At 33.6% G+C, this 22009-nt stretch overlaps 3 protein-coding genes across 3 annotated transcripts; 2 read left to right on the top strand and 1 right to left on the bottom strand.

The window, feature by feature from the left end:
* Window positions 1–1932: 1932 nt before the first annotated feature.
* Window positions 1933–4749, top strand: LOC106719946. The gene is made up of 7 exons (XM_014514438.2): window positions 1933–2070; window positions 2304–2456; window positions 2702–2832; window positions 3152–3407; window positions 3611–3795; window positions 4091–4292; window positions 4475–4749. The coding sequence occupies exons 1-7, from the start codon at window positions 1947–1949 to the stop codon at window positions 4594–4596; spliced, it is 1173 nt and encodes a 390-aa protein (XP_014369924.2). The 5' UTR covers window positions 1933–1946; the 3' UTR covers window positions 4597–4749.
* Window positions 4750–5838: 1089 nt separating this feature from the next.
* LOC106719888 (prostaglandin E synthase 2) lies at window positions 5839–9891 on the bottom strand. The gene is made up of 5 exons (XM_014514360.2): window positions 9535–9891; window positions 7969–8178; window positions 7456–7658; window positions 6723–6935; window positions 5839–6343 (listed from the first exon to the last, which is right to left on the bottom strand). The coding sequence occupies exons 1-5, from the start codon at window positions 9808–9810 to the stop codon at window positions 6073–6075; spliced, it is 1173 nt and encodes a 390-aa protein (XP_014369846.2). The 5' UTR covers window positions 9811–9891; the 3' UTR covers window positions 5839–6072.
* A 5676-nt stretch (window positions 9892–15567) lies between these two features.
* LOC106720013 (ankyrin repeat domain-containing protein 11) lies at window positions 15568–20028 on the top strand. Its single transcript, XM_014514549.2, has 4 exons — window positions 15568–15693; window positions 15779–16472; window positions 16548–16700; window positions 19169–20028. The coding sequence occupies exons 1-4, from the start codon at window positions 15685–15687 to the stop codon at window positions 19456–19458; spliced, it is 1146 nt and encodes a 381-aa protein (XP_014370035.2). The 5' UTR covers window positions 15568–15684; the 3' UTR covers window positions 19459–20028.
* Window positions 20029–22009: the final 1981 nt, after the last annotated feature.

Raw genomic sequence — 22009 nt, 5'->3', positions numbered from 1 at the left:
AAAGTTTTTTTTTTTAATTTTATATATTTTTTGTAAATTTCTAATGTAAAATGTTGATATGTATGCATGTAGTAAGTATGGATTCATATTATGGTGTTAAGATAATACGATAAGCATTGTCAGATGTGTGATTTACTAACACTTTTTTATATTTGACACTTAGATATTTTTGTGTTACCTTTGTCGAAAAAGAGCTTGCCTATTTAATTAAAAGAACTGTACATAATCTGTATTTTAAAAGGAACACATCAAGGTTTAAAACGATAAATTAAACAGACAAGTATATTTGTTGACATCAATACCAACTTCGTTATAAAAAATACATTGATATTTCAATCATTAAAAGCTGGATTTAATACGGTCGAATCCAATAAGCGATCTCGAAACATTTTTGCTCGTCTATGGTCACCTTTAATCCTTCGCTTCGAAATCCTATCTAGATAAAGTAATAGTATTAGTAAAAACTTGACCGATCGGTGGATTGACTTCAGTGACCCCTCATGTATAAAGTAATAATTTTAATCTTGGTCTTAAATATATATCCCCGAATAAAGATCGATTATTGGTTTCGGCCATAAGAGAGGTGTAACTCATTTTCTTTCCATATATTTCCTTGACCTTTTTCTCTTTTACTTTGATATTAAGCCCTCCTCTGTTGCAAAATGTTTTGTAGTAGCTGTAGTCATTTTGCATTTTTTGTCGATTGTAAAACAATAAAAGTCTTATATAAAATATGTATAAGTATATATGTAAAACATGTTGCACACAGCCTAGACTACGGCTCAAAAGCTCTTATTATAGCGTCTGTGTGACACATGCCTTAAATTTTGCTGGCTTAATGTCGGTGCCATAACATTGATGCATACCAATATCGTTAAGAAAAGGCTCGAGGCTGTTAAATAGTTTGTAATAGTTATATATCAATCAGTCAAATAACAAAAAACTTTGCTTAAGATATTAAAAATTTTACTTTTTAATCTTAACAATACTCAAAAATTGGGTTTTCCCAATTAAATAATTCATGTAAAATTTAATCCCACTTAAAAGAGGTTGAATTTAACATAATATGGATCTGTGTAGTCCGAAAAAGAAAATTTTAACTAAGCAAGTTCTGTAGAATATTCATTTTTATATCCCGAAACCTAATCAATATGAATACATAGTTTATTACATACCTATTTTTGTTACATTAAAATTTAGCAAAACAAGAGCAATCGTGAGTTATTTGACTGATGGAATTAATAACTTACAAGTAATTATAGCCTTTAACATACGATTTGTAATTATTTAAAAGAGGTTTATATAAAAATACAAGAATAATGTCTGTAAAATATGTAGCTGCAAATTTCACTTCAGAACAAAATAAATTTAGTCACATTTGTTTTGAATTTTATTAACTTATAGGTATTTTTTTATTTTTAAAACCTGATATGAAATTATGAAAGCAATTATAAATTATGTAATCATTTTACCGTTCCCTAACCTTAGGATTTTAAACGAGTAATTTTATACAATAAATCGAAGTTCAATCACAACCTTTAACCTTATTCCTTAAAAAAGTTCATTGGTAATCTCAATAGAAAGTATTGTGATCATCTTTAACGTTACCAACTGTTCCTAATTCTTTCAACAAACAACTATCGTAATTTAAAATTTCGTTCAAGTTAACACTCGTGTCAAGTTTAAACGTCACCTAGAATCTATTTAAGACCCCACTTCAGCGAATACTTGCTAAATGGGAAACGGTAACACCCCTAATGGTTTGCACAAACAAACAACCGTTATTACACTTTATATATAGTTAGCTCGTCATGTCCACTCTCATTTCTTTGCTGATAGCATAGTGAAATTGTAAAACAAATTATATTTGAATATGACCTATTTTTCAAAGCAAGAAGAAATCTTATAATCGAAGTTACTTTAAAAAATTGTTTGTGGAAATTAATATGGATCGTAAATTTTTTTGGATTATTGTTGCGACTTGGCTTGTGGCTGTTACCGCTTTTTCAGTTTATGATGGAGATTTGGATGAAGATTACGAAGAACAGAGTGACAGAAAAGGGAAAATATGTAAGTAATCTGCAAACAATTAATGTATGAGTGCGGTTTTTAATTTCGGATCTTTCATATTTGCATAGCGATTGTATCATCTTTTAAGCTTGTGCGTTCTTATAAAATGTATAATTTAATCATGAAGAAAAACTGTTAGAAAGTTAACGCAAAATAAATATGCATTTACAATGTATGATTTTATAACAAAACGACTTTAATTGCGGAAAGTTTAATCTGTAGGGCTGTTTCAGTGTTTCCATTCGTGAGCATAGTTCGTTTCGCAAACACTGACTGTTCGAGTACAAATACAATGAACGGCACTTGCTTAGCGCGCAGAGAGTGCAACAACCTCAACGGCACTATAACAGGCACTTGCGCATCGAGGAGAGGAAGGTGCTGCATTGGTAAAGGATTTTTTTATTTAACACATTCAGTGCCATCGGCTCCTGAAAATTGTAGTAACAACGCCTTCATCATTGACAGACAATATAAGCTATTCCAGTTGTTCCCAAAGTAGAATTTTTTATAAATTTATAAAAAATACTAAAGATACCCATTTGTCAACGAATGGGGCTTAATGGTTAATGCTCTTCACAGTAGTCCAAACGTAGTCATAACTACAAACTTTAACGTATCAATTTGTATTTAGTATCGAGGACATGTGGTAGTACAACAAACGTGAATAACACATACTTCACGAGCCCCGGATACCCGGGTGCTTACGCCGGCGGACAGACTTGTACTCTCATCGTCAATCGATGCAACTCAAACGTCTGCCAGGTAATACTTTGATTAGTAAGCAAAATTATTCTACACTTGGATCGTAGCCTAAAGGGAGTGAAGCTACACTATCCGGAAGTGACATAAACTATATTTTCTTAGCACACTCTATCGCTTGGTCTAGCCCAATTTAATCATTTAAAGGAAGAAAGGACAATTTAAATGATAAATCAGTTTTGTGTTGAAGTAAAAATTGATTACGTAAATTAATAATATTTTATATCGTAAAAAAATATTTCAAAATCGTCTATTGGGTTCGGTCCACTTACTAGTCTACAATTAGTAGTTTCATAAATATATCTTAATTTTTTACTTTCAGCTACGTATCGACTTCTTAGACATGGTGCTCGCTCAGCCGAACGGTGACGGTGTCTGCTTGACTGATGCAGTGACAATCACCGGTGGTAACACCATAGTGCCTACTATCTGCGGTGATAACACCGGTCAGACGCTCTTCGTCGACTTCAACCAAGACGCAGCAATTACTATCACTATTACAGCCACATTAGCTACGACATTTTCAAGGAGGTGGAACATGAGATTAACTCAGCTCGGATGCGATTGCCCGGGAATAGGTAAGTAACGTTCAGGTATTAGCGGATAATTAATTCGGCTTACTTTAAAAGTACTAGAGCCTGATCACGTCAGTCTCCAGCGCACTGAAAGTTTTCGTCAGTTGCAACAGTCAACAGTCACGCCGGAGTGGACCATCTTTCGTTTTATCTCGTTGATTCGTTTCACCTCATTTCTCAAGCTATAACTTCTATATTTATTCCAGCTCCCAACGGATGCTTACAGTATTACACAGGTCTAACAGGAACTATTAACAGCTTCAATTATGGAACAACGCCGAACACAGCGCTCAGCGCTTCTCTTGTTACCGGTACCCGACAGATTGCGAATTTGAATTACGGCATATGCATCCGTATGGAAGCTGGCTATTGTGCGATACAATATTCTCAGGTAAATCCAACCCTATATTTTCAAATAAATTAATTCTTTCATAGTCTGCAATTCAACAACGGTGCTTTGTAACCACACCATTAAGTAACCCGCTGCTTTCTTGTCTCTTTCATGATATGAAAGGCTTACTGAAAAAAATGTTACTGCAAGCAGCTTTCGTATGGCTAATAAATAGAACATTACATTCGTTGTCACTGTCTAGAGCGACTTTGCTTCAATATTTTTAGTCTCTTCCTTTTAGTTGGATTGTGAGCTGCCTATTAAATTACAAGTACAATTTAATACAAAATTACAGGCGGCTAACGACATTTACTCATTCACGGTAACCGGCGATGTGGACGGCGCAGACAATACAGTACTGGGGACCGCAGTGGGTGCTGTCAACGGTGCCGCATGCACCACGGACTTCGTTGTAATACCAAACCCAACGGTGGTCGCCACTGGAGTTACAGCGGGCACCGATCGCTTTTGCGGCCTCGGATTTGTACCGGTTCAAAGTATGTTTCCTTACACTTGAGAATTTAAAACACTCCTGTAACATATCAGGGATATTCTAAGGGGGCGAAATGATTGGTCCCTGAAAAATAAGAAGACCCGAACGTGCGGGATAAGGCATCAAAGTTCAATGAACTTTGAGAATTATTGTATCATATTGTTGTATGAAATGTTTTATTTTCAGGTGGAGCAAAGCCTTTTGTACTATACGTCGTGACGGACGCAAACGAAGGGGCGACAGCAACAACTCCCCCTGACGTCTCTAACAGAGGATTTTCACTCGCTTACACACAAGTTGCCTGCTAACGTCACTCAAGAACAAAGAATCAAGAATAGTAGAAATCAATAAATATAGTTTAGACGGATACTAGGCATAGTAATCAACATGTTACTTGAAAAGAGGACATAAAATGAACCTTTTTACTTCGTTCTATACTTTTTGTTCTCTTTTTAACTACTGGTTTGACTAGAGGTGTAAATAAAAAAAATAAAAAAATAATGCAAGTTTTATTCTTCAAAAAAACATCACTACAATATCAATATAACCTCAACTTTAACGAAAGAAATATCATTTTTGTACTAATAACAATAACACCCTAATAACTATTCAAAAAAAAAATAACGAAGCTCTTTAATCAAATACATACAATACTTTATATTTGGACGCAAAAGTTCATTTAAAATATTAATATTAACCAATTACATGATTCATATCAACTTATAATTAATTAATGAAATTATTGTTAATTAATTCTATAGACAAACTTTGTTTAATATCATTAATGGTAACAAATACACTATAATGAGAGAGAAATAATATATATGAGGTAAAATTTAATATTTTTTTCGAAAGTTATTGTGCATAAATTGAAATATTTGTACCACAATAAGTAACTATACTACAATTATTAAATCTTTCCTATTTTTATTAATATACCATTTACAAACCAAATAGGAACAGTATCTACTTTAATAAATGTACCATGCATTTGACCTTTTTAATATTAAAAATTAAAATACCAAGGAAACCTAAATCTTTTTTTTTTTTTTCATTCATAAAGATATAGATAAAATCTTTAATATGGTTATTATTTAATTAAAACCAAAAAAAGCCAACTGACTCCTATGACACACAGGAGAACACTAAACAAATGACACCTCTGTTGTCAAAATCGGCTCATATATAAATACTTGTACACTGCCGGCCAAAAGTTTGAGACCACCTTGAAAAAATTACAATATTGAATAAAACTCCAAAAGTTAGTACTGTAGTAGAGCTGTATAGTGTAGTAGAGTAGAGTTGTAGAGCACTAACTTTTGGAGTTTTATTCAATACTAGCTTTTACCCGCGACTCCGTCCACGCGGAATAAAAAAAAATGCACACAAGATAAAAAATTCCTATGTCCGTCGCCTAGTTCTAAGCTACCTCCCCATCAATTTTCAGCTAAATCAGTTCGACCAATCTTGAGTTATAAATAGTGTAACTACCACTACTTTCTTTTATATATATAGATTGTAATTTTTTCAAGCCTCCTTCAACCCTCCTGTCTCAGTTGGGTAAAAATTAATTGAAGCATTCCACTCTCAACATATATTATAGAGTCAAGCATATTTTATATATCATAACAGGATTACAATATTATATGTTGTATAACTCTAATGATATATGTTAAAATATCAAAAATAATAATATCCCATTATCTACCTATGACAGATTCCATTATTCATAAAAATGAACCTATTGACAAGTCGGTGACACTGATCATGTTAACTAGTTTTGTTTAGTTTTTAGCATGGACAGCAAGAACTCTACCTTTTTTACTAGCAATATTAACCTTCATATCATCATACCACTTGCCAATGTTAGTATTATTTCTTAAATCTTGAAAAGCTTCACATCCTTCAATACTGCTCAATACACCAAACACAGTAACATCGGCCAAATTCGGTTGATCTCCACCGAGGAATTTTGATCCTTTCTTCTTTATAGCATTAGTCCATGCATCAGCAGCATTATATAATGAATATCTGACATCATCTTGCAAATTGTGCCTAAAAACGAAACAATACATTTTAATACTAGTTAAATACAACAGTTTTGCAATAAAAGTCAAAATAATTTCAAAAGTTTATGTGCAACCAAAAAGTTTCCTTAAACATGACAAACATGCTTGTTTTTTTTTACATTTTGTCAATCTGAATCACCAAACTATATAAAATATACTTTACGAACTATTCTCATATCTACCGAATGCACAAAAAGTTTGATAAAAATCATTTGAGCCATAAATAGTCATATTAAATAAATAGTAAGCTTTTCAATTAGTAAGTTTCATTGTAATCAATAAGAATTCAAACCTTGAAATGTTAATTACTACACTGCTACACTTTCTTCAAGATGATATTGTAAAAACTGTATGTAAAAACTTGCCTTTTTTTAAGCCTCTTAGCAATCATCCACATAGCCGCAGCTCCACCATATACCATTAAAGCACATTCCCAACTGGGGAAGGACTGCTTCCAGCCGCCCACTTCCTCAAACCATTTAAAGGTCGCCAATGCTTCACCTGGAGTTCTATATACATTTGGTGAAAGTGTGTGTACCAACACATTATCCGCCCATTGACGCCATTCCCTTTCCTCTCTGTAAATAATAAAAATAAATTAACATACATCCTCTCTATTTAATTATTACCAAGCAATGAGAAAATTTCCAATCTTACTAATAATATAAATCAGAAAGTTTAGATGGATGGATGGATGCTTATTACAAGGTATCTCTGTAACGGCTCAATGGATCCCGTTGAAAATTGGCATAGATGTAAAACAGATATGCACACACATGGAAGAACATGTAGTCTACTTATCAACTTTTTCTATTACGCGCGGACGAAGTCCTGGGCGACAACTAGTCAAAATATAAAGTAGTGTGATGTTTAGTACATTAGAATTGAACTTCACATAACCTCAAACATCACCTCTCTCGCCAAAGTGTAAAATTGTAATTTATAACAGCTATATTATATAAGTACTGATAATAATACTGTTATAACTGAAACAATACTCATTACAATATACTATCAACAAAATAACCTAAAAATATTACAGTAACCTAAATGTAATTTTACCTAGAAAACTGTAACTTTTAAATTTTTCCAACTTACTTTTCCTCCATCCTTTCCTTCTGATCGGGTACAGCAGCATTGTGCATTACAAAATATTTATTTGTAATATCAGTCATGCTTTTCCCATCATCATTTGTGTATCTTGTTATTGGATAAAATTTTATAACCTCAGTGAGCTGAGAGTTTTTATCGCGAAAGTATGTCTCTAATGCAGATATAATAGCAGAACTGTCCATTAGTTGCTGAAAAGTAGTAGAAATATTTAAAAACCAACAATGGTACATTTTTTAATCTTGATTTCACACATAAAGAGTAGAACACTCTTCTGCTAAATGGTTCAAATCAAGCTGTACTCGGTACTATCGTATCATATATTCTCGCAAATCTTACTATACAAGTCAAGCAACAGAAATAAATGAATCAAATGAATTTGACAGCATCTCTTGTGCTGTCCTTTAGTTGTTAAATAACTAATGCACTTTTATAACCTTACATTATTAATTAATATACTAAAAATCGTTTTACTTGTTAAGTTGTTATATATATAATTACCTGATATCCACCATCAACTTTGGCCAATAAGATAGGAACTTTTTTATAAGCAGACCATTTGATAGCTTGACGCAAAACTGCATCTACCTCGACAATTTCATAACTGATGCCTTTGGAATCAAGATACGAGCGGACTTTACAGCAGAATGGACATGTCCGGTATTGAAATAAAACTAACTGTAAATTACTTGAATCTGATTCATTAATAACCTGTAAATAACAATTTACTTTATATATATATATTGCTAATGGAATGTTACTGTGTCATAGGACATGACAGTATTCTCTGAATAGATAAATGGCATTCTAGTCCATTCTGTGATGCAGTAACAGCCATTACTTTTTACAACTAAATTAAATGTCACAACTATTCAATAGGGAATGATGGTGTAGACAAATAGTAATCAAAATAGGTTGTATAGTAACAGTAGTAGGGTAATATTTTGTAAACACACAATTGGTAATGATCTCATTTACATTGTTTTTTGGGGTTCATAATTTATTTTAAAGACCAAAATAATTTCATACTCTCACTCTCATAACAGGTGTGTCCAACTCACCATTTTCATAATTATAATGATTTTAAAACAGAAAATGGTACAATCTACTTTCAAGTACAGCTTGCAGTAATCCGACAAAATTTTTGCAAGACAGTGTCGAACCAATTTGTCAGATTAGAGAGTACTGCCAAAAACCCAATATAGTCCAAATTATTTAAAAAAAATAATACTTCGTAATCTGATAAATTACAGATTGAACATAGATTCTATGCATGTTATACTCTGAAGTATCATTAATGTGATGATGAATGCTATAAAACTTACAAAAAATAATAACTTTCTTACTAATATTATAAACTCAAATGTTAAGATGACTAGAAGTATGTTTGTTTGAAGGTATCTGCGAGACGGCTCAATGGATCTCAATAAAATTTCACATAGATGTAGAACATAGAGTAAAAAATGTGCTATCATTTTTTTAAATCTGCATGGATCTAAATGGTAAATAATTGTGTACAAGAATATGTTTATAAAATTATGGAAAAGTATGAAAAGTTTTCGATCTAATTTAACATATTCCGAACCTAATTATTTAACATGTCACAAGCCTAACCTAACCTATCCATTTGTTACTTCATTTATAACTAGATACATAACTACCACATAGGTATGAACCGTTGAGCTGTGGCTCAAAAACTAAATCGGCAGTTTACACAATGTACTACAACTTTCCACGGCAATGAGCCAAGAACTAGCGTTTGAGAGAGGCCAGAGAGGCCGATCATAACTCTATGCAGGAACAAATTGTAGTATATGTGAGCCAGTTCACTGATCTGATTCACACATGCAAAGTTTGAGCTGATCCGCAAGTCATCAATCGTAGTAGAGATAACTATAATATTTATAATGTTGTAATTCCAAAACTAACCTAACCTATACAGTTTGCTTACGGAATTTTTTTCCTTGAAGTAAAATTCCGCCCCCCAAAAAAACTTCAAATAAATCGAAATGAAAACATTTCTTATCGTTCAAAATAAATTTTATGAAAATTTGTCATGGAACTTACTTTGTAATGTGCCTGGTAAGGAGGAGCTTCGTTTAAAAAAGCATACTCTTCGTTTAGTGTTAGTTTTGGACGTTTCTTCGAATTTACTACATAATGCGTATAGCCACCGTAGCCAGCCCCGATCAAGACACCAACGCTGGCACTGACAAGGGTTAATTTCGCAGTGGATTTCGGTAGCCGACTTCTTGTAGAGTAGAATGTTTTAGAAAATTTAACATTGCCTTTTATAGAAGGTAAAACCACTTTGCGAAATATTGTTAATGAAAGGCGCCACATTTTTCTTTTTTAATATTATAAAAAATGTTACAGGCGGATCGAAAATGCGAGGCAAACAAAATCTATTAACGTATAACAATTTATTAACGATCATGACAGCTGGATATGACAGTTGACGTTGACATTTGACAAAATTTTTTTTTTTCATAAGCGTTGCCAGTTTTCCATTTTGACTCTAAAAGTATGAAGCTCAATTATTATTCAATGTGAATGACGGAGATGAGAACAAATTATAAGGGAATGAATCAGCCAGCTACAGAGGCTCTATATAGCACGAATATTTGCGACAGCTGCCATGCCACGTAACGTAAGAGCATCGACAAAATATTATATGCCTCAGGAAAACATACAGCATTGCTTATGAAGACGCATTGTATACTTAGCTTAAATTTCGCGGTCTTTCGCCGTTGACAGTTGGTATCAGCTACGGTTGGTACTACCTGTTCTGTTGCTATTTCACTCGCCAGCCAGGACGAGGCAGCCGATGTCATTTGCGGAGCTCATAGCGTTGTGTACTTTCGTACAAGGCGGTCGTCACTGTACTCAGTAATAACAAATGTTTAATAGCTAAACATTTACTAGTGTCGAAGTTCATAATTCGAATAAAGCATTCTAAAAGCACTTTCTATTGCTTAAGAGAGTTTAAAATTTCGAAATAGTCCAAAAAGGTAGTAATGGAGCCGTAGATGAAACCACCGCCGAGATGTCGGGTAAATATTTTACGCCCGCATACAGCATAAGAAGATTCTTCGTGGCAGAGCAGCTCATCCAACAGCGATATAAAAGAAGAGGGGGGCCGACACGCAAAACGCAAACAATCGGACCACCCTCACATCGATGTATCTAAACCCAGGTTAGTGGGTAGTCTTTATATGAATATAATGCTCTAATAATTTGCACGTAACAAGGGCGCAAATAGCACTAACGTTTTCTAATAAACACAGCCTCAGTCCCAAAAGGACTCTTAGATATTTTGGATTAAATTAAGCGTGAATCGGCAGACGAGGAACGCTTCGATAGATTTAAATTTATTGAAATTTAATTTGTTTACCTAGTAGGTAACTAGTACGTCACTTCTTCCTTAGTACAACGTAATTACCACATTAATGAATATGTTAACTGTCCGGGACCTTTTTGTACCTAAAAAGTAAAAGAGTAATACTATTTTGTTCCTTTCATCCTTATGTTTTGGCAGTCTGCTTTAGACAAACATATTTGTAAGAGTATCAACTTACGTTCATATCGCTCGGACAACAATAACAAAGAAACAAGACGCACATGTAGGTCGTTACACTAGAATTTACATTACTAACTAATTAAAAATGGCTTTACTCAGGTAGGATTATTTACATTTACATTGAATTCGTCAATAGCACATCCAAAATGATTAAACAATACCACAAATAAATCTAAGTACCTACGAAAACTTAAAAAAAAAAAAAAAATAGCGGACCGTGGGCCGTGAGTCACTACTGTATATGTTGGCTGAACTATTTTAACAATTTGTTTTCAATTAAAAGACGAAAATACAGAAACAAGCGAACCTTGACCAAGGTGCAAAACACTAAATTCCGTAACATGCTTGGTCGCGGAGACCTAGCGTGAGTAGGTATGTCGTGCTAGTCTACCTAGACGACTTCCATCCGGCCTGTGACGTAGGTGCATCACACCAGCTTTGCGGAGTATTAACTACTAATCGCCGGATAGGCGCATCCGGGTTGGCGCCAGCACCTGATCTGTTCTTTCCTGTAACACGCTTTTTCGCGGAGACCTAGCGTGAGTAGGAATGTCGTGCTAGTCTACCTAGACGACTTCTTTCCGGCTTATCTGTTCTTTTCCGTAACATGCTTGGTCGCGGAGACCTTGCATGAGGAGGTATATCGTGCTAGTCTAACTAGACGACTACCTTCTGGTCTATAACGACCCATACAAGTTATGTCTCAGGCCGCGGAGGTTGTGAGGCACTTGTATCACCTTAACTGGCGCAGCAACCATCAAATCGGTAACTAACATCGACAAAACACTTAGCAAGAAGCAAGAGACAAAGATAAACTATCGCTGCTAATGAACAGTAACCTAGAAGAGATGCAGATATGTTTTACCTGCTTAATTGTTACCTGAGGTCAATTAAACTTTAATAGAGAAGATTATTTTACCAGAAAAAGACATAGATAAGTCAAATGGCTGTTAGCAATAGTTGCAAAATTATTTTGGAGCCTATCTACTACAAAAACGTTGGATATTTCATGCTACTTTGTGAGCACTCCTTTGGAACACTCAGCACCTCTTTTTCGCAGTCTTCAAACAACATACACATCGTAACAAGTTCAAATTCTCAATACATAATCTGTAATTGCCCAAAAACGGATATTTATGATTATTGAAAAAGTTATTCATGACTTAAAGCAATCTTTCCGTCAGTCAAAATAATAATAATAAATGAGTCATCATTACATACTAACCAAACTTGGATAATTTTTAAGCCGCAAAATCGTGGGTATTCCTTTGACATTGTATGCCGTCCAAGCATTATTAACATTATTGTTTTTCTAAGAAAGAAAGCTATAACTATGATATTCATCGAATCTTTTCTTTTAATACCTATGGTACATTGCATATTGCACATTTTATTATATACTAGCTTCTACCCGCGACTCCGTCCGCGCGGAATAAAAAATAGAAAACGGGGTAAAAATTATCCTATGTCCGTTTCCTGGTTCTAAGCTACCTGCCCACCAATTTTCAGTCAAATCGATTCAGCCGTTCTTGAGTTATAAATAGTGTAACTAACACGACTTTATTTTATATATATAGATAGATAGATTAAAGTTTAAAGTGACATAATATATTGAATCCAATTATACAAAACCTAATTACACTTAATTTAAATAAAATATGAAAACTAAAATATGTCATTAAAAGGTGTCCCTCCAGGCAAGGTTTCAAAGATACTGGCATACATATATATTACATTGGACATAGCTTTTAAGGTATAAAGTTATTGGATTATAGAAGTAGTTGTCATTTCTTGAGAACAAATATCACATAATACATCATGATTCAATGATAATATTTTATAATTAACTAAAAGAGGCTTTGGTCATTATGGAAGATATTGAACATAGCAGTTATGAAAAGTATGAATTGAAGTGAAAATAAAATAGATGATAGAGGATGATAAAGGAAGCAAATGACTAGAACATGCTAACCGACATTGATTTTTCAATTTATTATAAAAATAGTTCAGAAAACAGATTGCTGTTAAATGCACTTAGTAGCGTACCAATTCAAGCTTAATGAAAAATAAATGTTTTCCATAAAAATCCTTATAGTGCCTTAACTCAAAAGATTACAATTGAAATATATACTGTTACACTATAGTAAACATGGAGGATATGTAAAAATGTATGAAGAAGAAAGATATGTAGTGAAGAGAGATAAGAAATACAACAATATATATGAACAAAGAGAATAATAAAGTTAAAAAAGGAAGTTTTGGTTTGGAAAGCTTAAATCAATTCAGATATAAATCAAGTATGGAATAAATAAAGTTGACGTGCACTCTTCTTTATAAGTTGTATATATATTTACAATACTTTACAGCAGCAGCAGCAGCAGGGGCCCGAACCCTAACGCACTGAAACCCATTTCAGTGACTGGCTTCATTTGACTCCAACGGTATTTTCTTATTTACAACATACTATCATCTTCTTGCCACATCCAAGATGGTATGAGGAGGCCTCAACTAACGAATATATTCAACCATGTGCTGCGACTGTGATAAACAGTCGATGACAATACCAATACCTTGGAGAATACAGCATTTCACCTGCTTCGGGAGATGAGTTCAGTTTAACACTAACAAAAACATTTTGTTACTTCTTGATATTTTATGTTCTGCTGACAACGGAGAGAACATTTTGCTGTTATAAACTATCAGCCTTCGGATTAAACACTGATATTGACGTCAACAGCAAGCTGTATGAAATCTTTCTTTACACTGTGCTAAAAGTACATTATGTCACTCCATGTCAAATTCTGATAGGGCTACAATTAATCATTCAAACAAGTTTTTAAAGCCATTCTAGTTAGATTAGTCTATTTATTTGGATTTGGATCCAATCTAATAATTTAAATCGCATTCTTGCACTGACCATAGATGATCTATAATTTAGACTATCAGTTCTGACCACTATAAGACATTGTTTAATGTTTGTTGTATGATTATCTTATTTTTTCTTATGTGTTTCTGAATGAATTTATTATCACCGTGCATGAATAAAGACGCATCACATAGTCAATCAATGGGTCTTCAGAAACATAATTTCAAACGACTGTTTAACAATTGAAATTCTATCTAGGACTTCCTCAGTCACAATAGTCGTTAAAGAGAAATCCATCAGGAAAATAGTAACTTAACAAGACCCGACCTTAATCGTTAGGTTCTAAACGATTATAACAATATAGACTTAAGCTATCTGACCCGGTGGTCATAAGTAAAACTGGAATGGGATGGTTCACTAGTTCCCTTACTTTGTACCATTTCCTGTATCTGTGTCGTGGCTCGATGTAGGTTTTACATATATCAGTTTCCAATCAAGACTTTAAGTTATGTAGGTGGTATTTTTTTATGTATAAATTAATTTTAACTCCTACTCAGATATGTAATTTTTTTTTCAGTTGTAACGTGTTCATTAAGCTGTTTTTTTTAGAAAAACAACCATGCAATTAATCATCATAGCGTTGTGTTTTACGTGTATTTCACCAGCAGATAACAAACACATCGTCTTCATAAGCAATGCTGTATGTTTTCCTGAGGCATATAATATGACGGTTTTACATTACAATAAAACCGATATTATGTGCCGAGAAAACATACAGCATTGCCAGAAGTTCTTCCTGGTGAAGACGACTATGAGCTCCGCAAATGACATCGGCTGCCTCGTCCTGGCTGGCGAGTGAAATAGCAACAGAACAGGTAGTACCAACCGTAGCTGATACCAACTGTCAACGGCGAAAGACCGCGAAATTTAAGCTAAGTATACAATGCGTCTTCATAAGCAATGCTGTATGTTTTCTCGGCACATAATATCGGTTTTATTGTAATGTAAAACCGTCATATTATCATAATTTTTTTGAAACAATTTTTAATTTCAATTTTTCAAGACATCCACACTTAACGATATCAAACACCGGTCTCTTGCCATCGTGAACGTGCCAAGTCTACTTGAACCTTGAACCGACTGGTTTTTAGTTTTAGGTTCAAATGTAATTACTGGTGAAGTTGGCTTTGATAGTTTCATAATGTATTTACAATTATTTCCAATACAATTTTTTCCATAACGTTAAGGAAACGTTGCAACGATTAATAGTACACCTAGAACGACGTGCACGAATATTCGTATTTGATATATAGGCCGACAAGGATATCTGACCCGGTGGGCATAAGTCAAACTAAATTATGACTGCTCAATTACGCAACCATGGCAGGCGTCAAAAAAGTCTCAGTAGAACACTGATCTGTATACACGAACATACAATATCTACAACTATATGCACGACCTTTAGTAATAAAGTATACGAAGAATAAAAGTATACGAATAAATGCTAACAAATAAATCCTTTTTGTACTGTAGCTCATGTCATATCATGTTTTTATGCCATTTTCTTGGACTGTGTAGGTTTAAAATAAAGTACACACACAATATTTACTCTTTGGACTATAACTTTTTCATACTCTTTGGTCGTCGTCGGCTATTGTTTTTTATATTTCTTTGCACTTGGCATTCGTGTGTTGTTTTTTGTGTTTGGTGTTGTTGTGAAAAGTCAACATTTCAATAGTTTGTGTTATATAGCTTTCACTTAATTATTATTATGGGAAAGGTGAGTTCTATAAATTCCTACTGCAATTCAGATTAATCCATTGTCGTATAGCTTTAAATAAGAATATATATCTATATATACACAGGTGGTCACCACATCCTCGTGCTCAAAGCAAGACCGCAGGAGTCCCTTGCGCAGAAGAGCAATGCATACCAAACGCATACAACCCAAGCGAGGTTTATCCAAAAGCGTGCAATCCCAAAGTAGTGGACTTGAAAGCATTCAAGCTCAGGTGAGTGAGGTCAATCCTCAAGGGCGACCCAAACCTGTAGAAACCCAGAGTGGGGAATACAAACGCGTACAATCGCAGCAGGAGAAGCACAAACCTGTGCATCCCAAATGTGTCCAACCTAAGAGAGGGAAGCTCTTACGACCTGGGTCTGGAAAAACTGAATGTGTTCAATCTAAGAGAGGGAAGCTCTTCCAACCTGGGTCTGAAAAACCTGAATGTGTTCAACCTAAGAGAGGGAAGCTTATACAACCTTCAAAACTCAAAGGTGTACAACCTCAAAGTGGTAAATCGAAAGAAGTACAACCCCTGCAAAGAAAACCCACTTGTATTCAATCTCAATCTCTAGGACCTAAATTCATACTACCGCGACGCGGAAGACTCATACATCGGAGAGGGCATCCTAAACCTCTACAGCCAAAACGAAAAAAACATAAGCCGACACAACCTTTGCCAGGGACACCTCAACAACCTTTTACTGATGTTCCTGTGTCACTCCGGATACAAACACAAATAGCGATAAAAAATTCACAGGAAGATATCATTCAAGGTTTAATATATTTATTAAACATATGAATCAAACTAAAGTAAGTTATTTATAACTTTTTGTTATTTTCTAATGCAGAAGTGTCACTTACTGAGAAAAGGAAGCGTAATCGCATGAACGCTGAAGGGACTGGAAAAACATTCTTACATACTGCAGCTTTTAATGGATGTCATACTAAAGTGAAAACACATTTGAAAAAAGGTCGTAATCCAAATTCTCACAGTTCTTCTGGTGAGCTGTATATCACTTATTTAACTTAAGAAGTTGTCATATATCATGGCGGCTCGGAATGTCATATGAGTCAGTGCTCAGAACACAATTTTAGGTGTAGGGCATAAATGGATCAGAGGGAGAGCACTGTAGAGTGCGCAGATGACCTTGAGCGGCCAAGATATTTGCAAAGACATCTTAAAACAGAAATATATTATGTATGTTTAAACACTGAAAAATTGATCAATATTATGATGCCTATGCAAAATAATAATTAATTGATATGCATGTCTGTGTAGTAGATAGTTTGCAAATTTTATTAAAAGTAGAAATAACATGTGTAGAAATAAAACTATTCTGGCTCCTGTCTAATCCAGTGTCCCTTGTAATCCACCAAGATTATTTTCATGCCTGATAACTTTATTGATTCATAATTATGGTTTTTATTCATAGTTTTTGGTTTGTTTTATAGCATTAATGGTGTTAATATTACTTTTTACCTCCAATTATATCATAGATTCTATATTTGATCTATAATTTGTAGGATTACAAGGTATTCTTTTGTAAAAACATCCGGACTAACATGGGATCTGCCTAAGGGCAGTACTGTATAATTTGATAGTTCAACACAGCTCTGCAAAAAGTTTGTCAGAGTACCATAAGTCTACCATATATTGTAGTATAAATGTTGGTTTCCACTGCCAAAACACATATAGTCATTCTCTTTAGAATAACACAGCCAACATATTTTTGTATAGATGAATACATTGTATTTATTTTTCAAAATTGTGATGTCCTTATTAAATGTTGGTAATTGTTTTCATTGGTAAGTTAGGGATCTAGTCTGATATTATAAACTTTATATCATTTCAAATGGCATCCATACTAGCCGTGTGCAGGTTTACCGAGACTCCCCTTCCCACTACCACTTATGTTTTCCGAATTAATTAATTGTTGTTTTGTTTAGTTTTACATCATTTTTTATTAGTTATTTGTTCTTACTTGAATGTTTAGATTGATGAATGTTTGTTAGAAGGTATCTCCAAAATAACTCAATAACTCTTGATGAAATTTGGCACAGATGTAAAGTAAAGTCTGGAAGAACACATAGGCTATCTTTGATTCCGGAAAAAGTTCCGTTTCCTGTGGCATGCTCTTTTATACATATTTACTAGATAACTCCACAACTTTTCAACACATCTTATTGAAATTTGGCACAAATATAGAACATAGACTCGAGTAACACATTAGATACTTTTTTCCTTTAGTAAACTTTTTAATACCTATGGGAAGAAACTGGTGGGCGACTTCGACCAAAGATTATTAAAGTAAAGTGTATTTTATGTAAAGTATATCATCACATTCCAGGGTTTTCCCAATCACGTCAGGTCGGCGCTCAAATTTTTATAAACCTCCATGTATTGGCTTATTTTTTACGGGCGGTCGCCTGCCTAATATATTTTTTAAATAAATATGTAATTATATCCAACTCGCGACCCCGTCGGCGCGGAATTAAAAGAACTCAGTAAGTGGTCTATGTATTCTTCCGAACTATTTTCTACATCTGTGCCAAATTTAGGAGTATGAAAAATAGGTAGCTGCCGATTCTCAGACTTGCTGAATTTGCATATAAAATGTCAAAAATCGGTCAATCCATTTCGAAGGAATATGGTAGCTAACATTGTGACACGAGAATATTTTGTAATATAAGCTAAAGTATGTACCATAATAAATTTATTGCAACAAATATTTATGTAACCTTTTTTGCCAACTCTATTGATCATCGACTCGTGTCGTCAAGAGGCCAAAGGCAAAGCTTCTGCGCACGAGTCATAGATGATTTTACGAGTGAAAGATGTCTGATACATCCATTGTATACAGTTTTTAAGCTTTTATTTGATACAAGATATTTGTTTAAATTAATTTAAGTATTTTGCATCAAGTAAGGATCCTATTATTAAAGGTGATTCGGAATTTAATTTATGGTTGGTTTATGACAGGTGAGATCTATATCAGAACTATATCTAGTCGATCTCAGGCCATTCAATTCCAACTATAAGCTTGCTCATTGACTATATTTGAAGTATTTATATGTATAAAAACTGGCCGTCACCACATTCACAGTGGCTCAACTTGGAAATTAATAAACCGTAAGAAAAATAACAATGATTGTCATAATTTTTAGAAATGGCTTTATTATTATCTTTAAATAAAGGTCATAAGCATCACATTTATAATATTAGTCCTGTATATAATTGCAATTAGATATGAATTTTGCTAATCCTTCAATATTGGAAAGAAATAGTATGAAATAAAGAGTTGTTGTGATGACATTAGTTTGTTTAAATTAAATTGCCTTTCACTGTTGCGATAGATTTGTTTAAAGATTATATATGTGTTTCTGTTAATATAAAAAATATTTCTGTTGTATACATTTGTTGTGAGCTTTACTTGTATAAAATGTATTATAGAATTTGTATTCATTCTAGGTTGGACCCCGTTACATGACGCATGTCTTTACGGTTACGAAAAAGTAGTAAGAGCTTTACTTAAGGGCGAAGCTATAGTAGACATACGAGGTCCAAATGGTGAAACACCCCTTTTTGACGCTGTAACTGCAGATAATTTTAAAATAGTCAAGTTGCTTTTAAAATATGGTGCAGATCCTCATATAAAAAACTTCGACGGTCTAGAACCATCTTATTATGCAAACACTGCCATCAAGGAATATCTACAAAATTTGAAAGGTACCATATTAAGTTATTTATTAATGTATTAAAATTGTTATTTATTTTATTTGATGTGTTCGTCTGCAGAAAACAGAAATATCGTATCCCGGAAAGTCGAATATGAATCGACGTCTTAATTTTTTTAAAATCTCGTACCTCGTTTGTCAACCACAAAGGTAGGCAACGCGTCTTCAACCTTCTAACACAGCGGTCACTGTGCTATTTATGATATTTCATGTGGATATTGCTCGTTTGCCACCGTGTCATGGGCGTCGCCATGGGAGGTCAACTGCTAGGCCTCTAGACCTAGCCTAGATCATCGGCTGGCGACTCCCATGTGTCGTGTCCTATTGAATTGACCCGAGCGAAGTCGGCGTCTGTACTATTATAATTTATTCGAAAATTTAAAAAATAACTCCGCATGGAATGTTCTGTATGTATGTTCTGTCTTATAATTTATATTTTTATTGTTTTAATTTTTACAAAACCTTAGCTATAGGCTCAGTTGTAGAAAACTATATTCCGAGATAAGATATATATCCGCTTTTTCTTATTTTATTTTCCGATCGGCATCAATGTATTGTAATGATGTAAAACCCAATCCAGCTCTAAATGTTTTTTTATTGGGTAATGATTCAAATTGTGAACTTAATTCGTAAAAGCTTTTAATGTTATATTAGCGAATGTAAAAGTTTTTTTACTTTTAATGAATTCTATTCTGTGCTTTAATATTCTTATATTTAAATTTACTTAGCATTACAACGAACGCCACTTTCTGATTACTAATTTTGTATCTGAGGAGATGTTTAATGTATTTGTTGTTGTGAAAATCCTTTACTATTTAATTGTGTATGTTTTTACCAAAGAAATAACGAACATGTAACAATTATAAGCAAAATAGTAGTTATCAGACGAGTAGGTTTCTTAGATCGATTATAATTAACTATGTTACCTGCTCCATTTTCCTAGATGACCTACTTAGGTCATACTAGGTATATCTATGATTTTATACGATAAAGATCTAGTGCGCATGTGGACCGAGTAGCAGTAAATCAATAATACAGATTCAGGCTATGCAATATGCACCTTTACTGAATGCAACAAGTACCAAAATCATTTCCTCTATAGATAGTCGTCTCCCATGTAGGATAGTTATTGATTTGATGTTATTTTTAGACCATCCCAACCCCTTATATCGTACAAGTTAAAGCCTACAAGTTATTTGTTGCATTCGGTGATTATTTGACGTAAAATTTTCAAAATTCCGTTCACCAAAATATTACTTAAGTTAACGGCACACCTGATAATTTTAAAACGGTGTGTCAGAGTAGATATTAAATGTTCGACATCACAACTGCTATTATGTTTAAGGCTTATTTGTAAAGTTGTGTTCGTCTTCATGGTAAATTTATTACAATTAACTCACTTTCTTGACCTAGATGTATAGGCAGAGATTAGGATCTTTTTTGGCTAGGTCCTAGCACTCTTATCTCTTTAACGTTCATATCGTCCTTTTGGGTATTCTTATTACCGCTCTTCATTTGAGTGTCACTAATCTGATATACCGACGCCTAAAATAATCCCAAACCAACACGACCTTTTTTTCACAATTCTTTTATTTATCCTTTTAACGTGTCCGAACCCACGAACAATGTCTTTTTTAACTTTGTTAACTAACACTCTTTTAAATCACGCTTTTCCCATTTAACACTGTTTCCAATCCTGTCATCCTAACCCCTATCATACTTCTCGAAGACTGCATTTCCACTGCATAATTTTAATCTCATTCTTAATCTACTAAAATCAACTTTCACTAGCATACATTAAATCAGTAATATGGCATTGTGTATTGTCATACGTGTAATATGTAAGATTTTTATGTGTTTCATTATTTTTTAGCTAGTCACAAACTTTAGTTGTAAATATGCTATAAAATTCCATTCAAGAATAAGAATCAAATGAATTCAGTTCGGCCTGACGTGGGGACCCGCATATTAATATACAAACTCGAGAAAAACTATACCCTTCCTATCAGTCGGGTCAGAATATATTAAAGATATGCTTTTATAATAACAATAGACCATTTTTTTGTTTACTGAAAACATGTATAGAAACTTTGTTTTTATAAAAATATTCAACCGGTTTTTTTTAATAAATATATAAATACTACTTCAATTCATTTTTTTTTTTGTTAAACATATTAATTTTGACACAATATTCCTTGGAATTTGTTTATTTTAAAAGTATCATTTAATTCAATAGTTCCTTGAATCCAAAGCTGGTTTTCTCCTTTTCCCTTCATAGCAACCTTAATTATTTGTAGTGGATACCACTGATTGATTTTAAGTTCCATAGATAATTATGCGTAAGTGTTAATTAACCTTCGCCGATCCTTGACAAAGTACATTATTTTCGGCATCTTAAGATATGTCTAAAACAATAAAAAAAAAGCCTTTTGCCATCTCCTTTGACGCTTTGTTTCCTGCTTTGGTCTGGTTGTTTTTGCTATCGTCGTACTACAGGTGCTCCTAAGATAACTTCGGGCTAGTTAGTAAAAAGTTGAGTATACGTTTAGGTTTCTACTGCCTTGACATTTTATTG

Source organism: Papilio machaon, chromosome Z (assembly GCF_912999745.1).
Source record: "Papilio machaon chromosome Z, ilPapMach1.1, whole genome shotgun sequence".
Classification (NCBI taxonomy): Eukaryota; Metazoa; Arthropoda; class Insecta; order Lepidoptera; family Papilionidae; genus Papilio; species Papilio machaon.
This window is presented reverse-complemented; position numbering and strand designations above follow the sequence as displayed.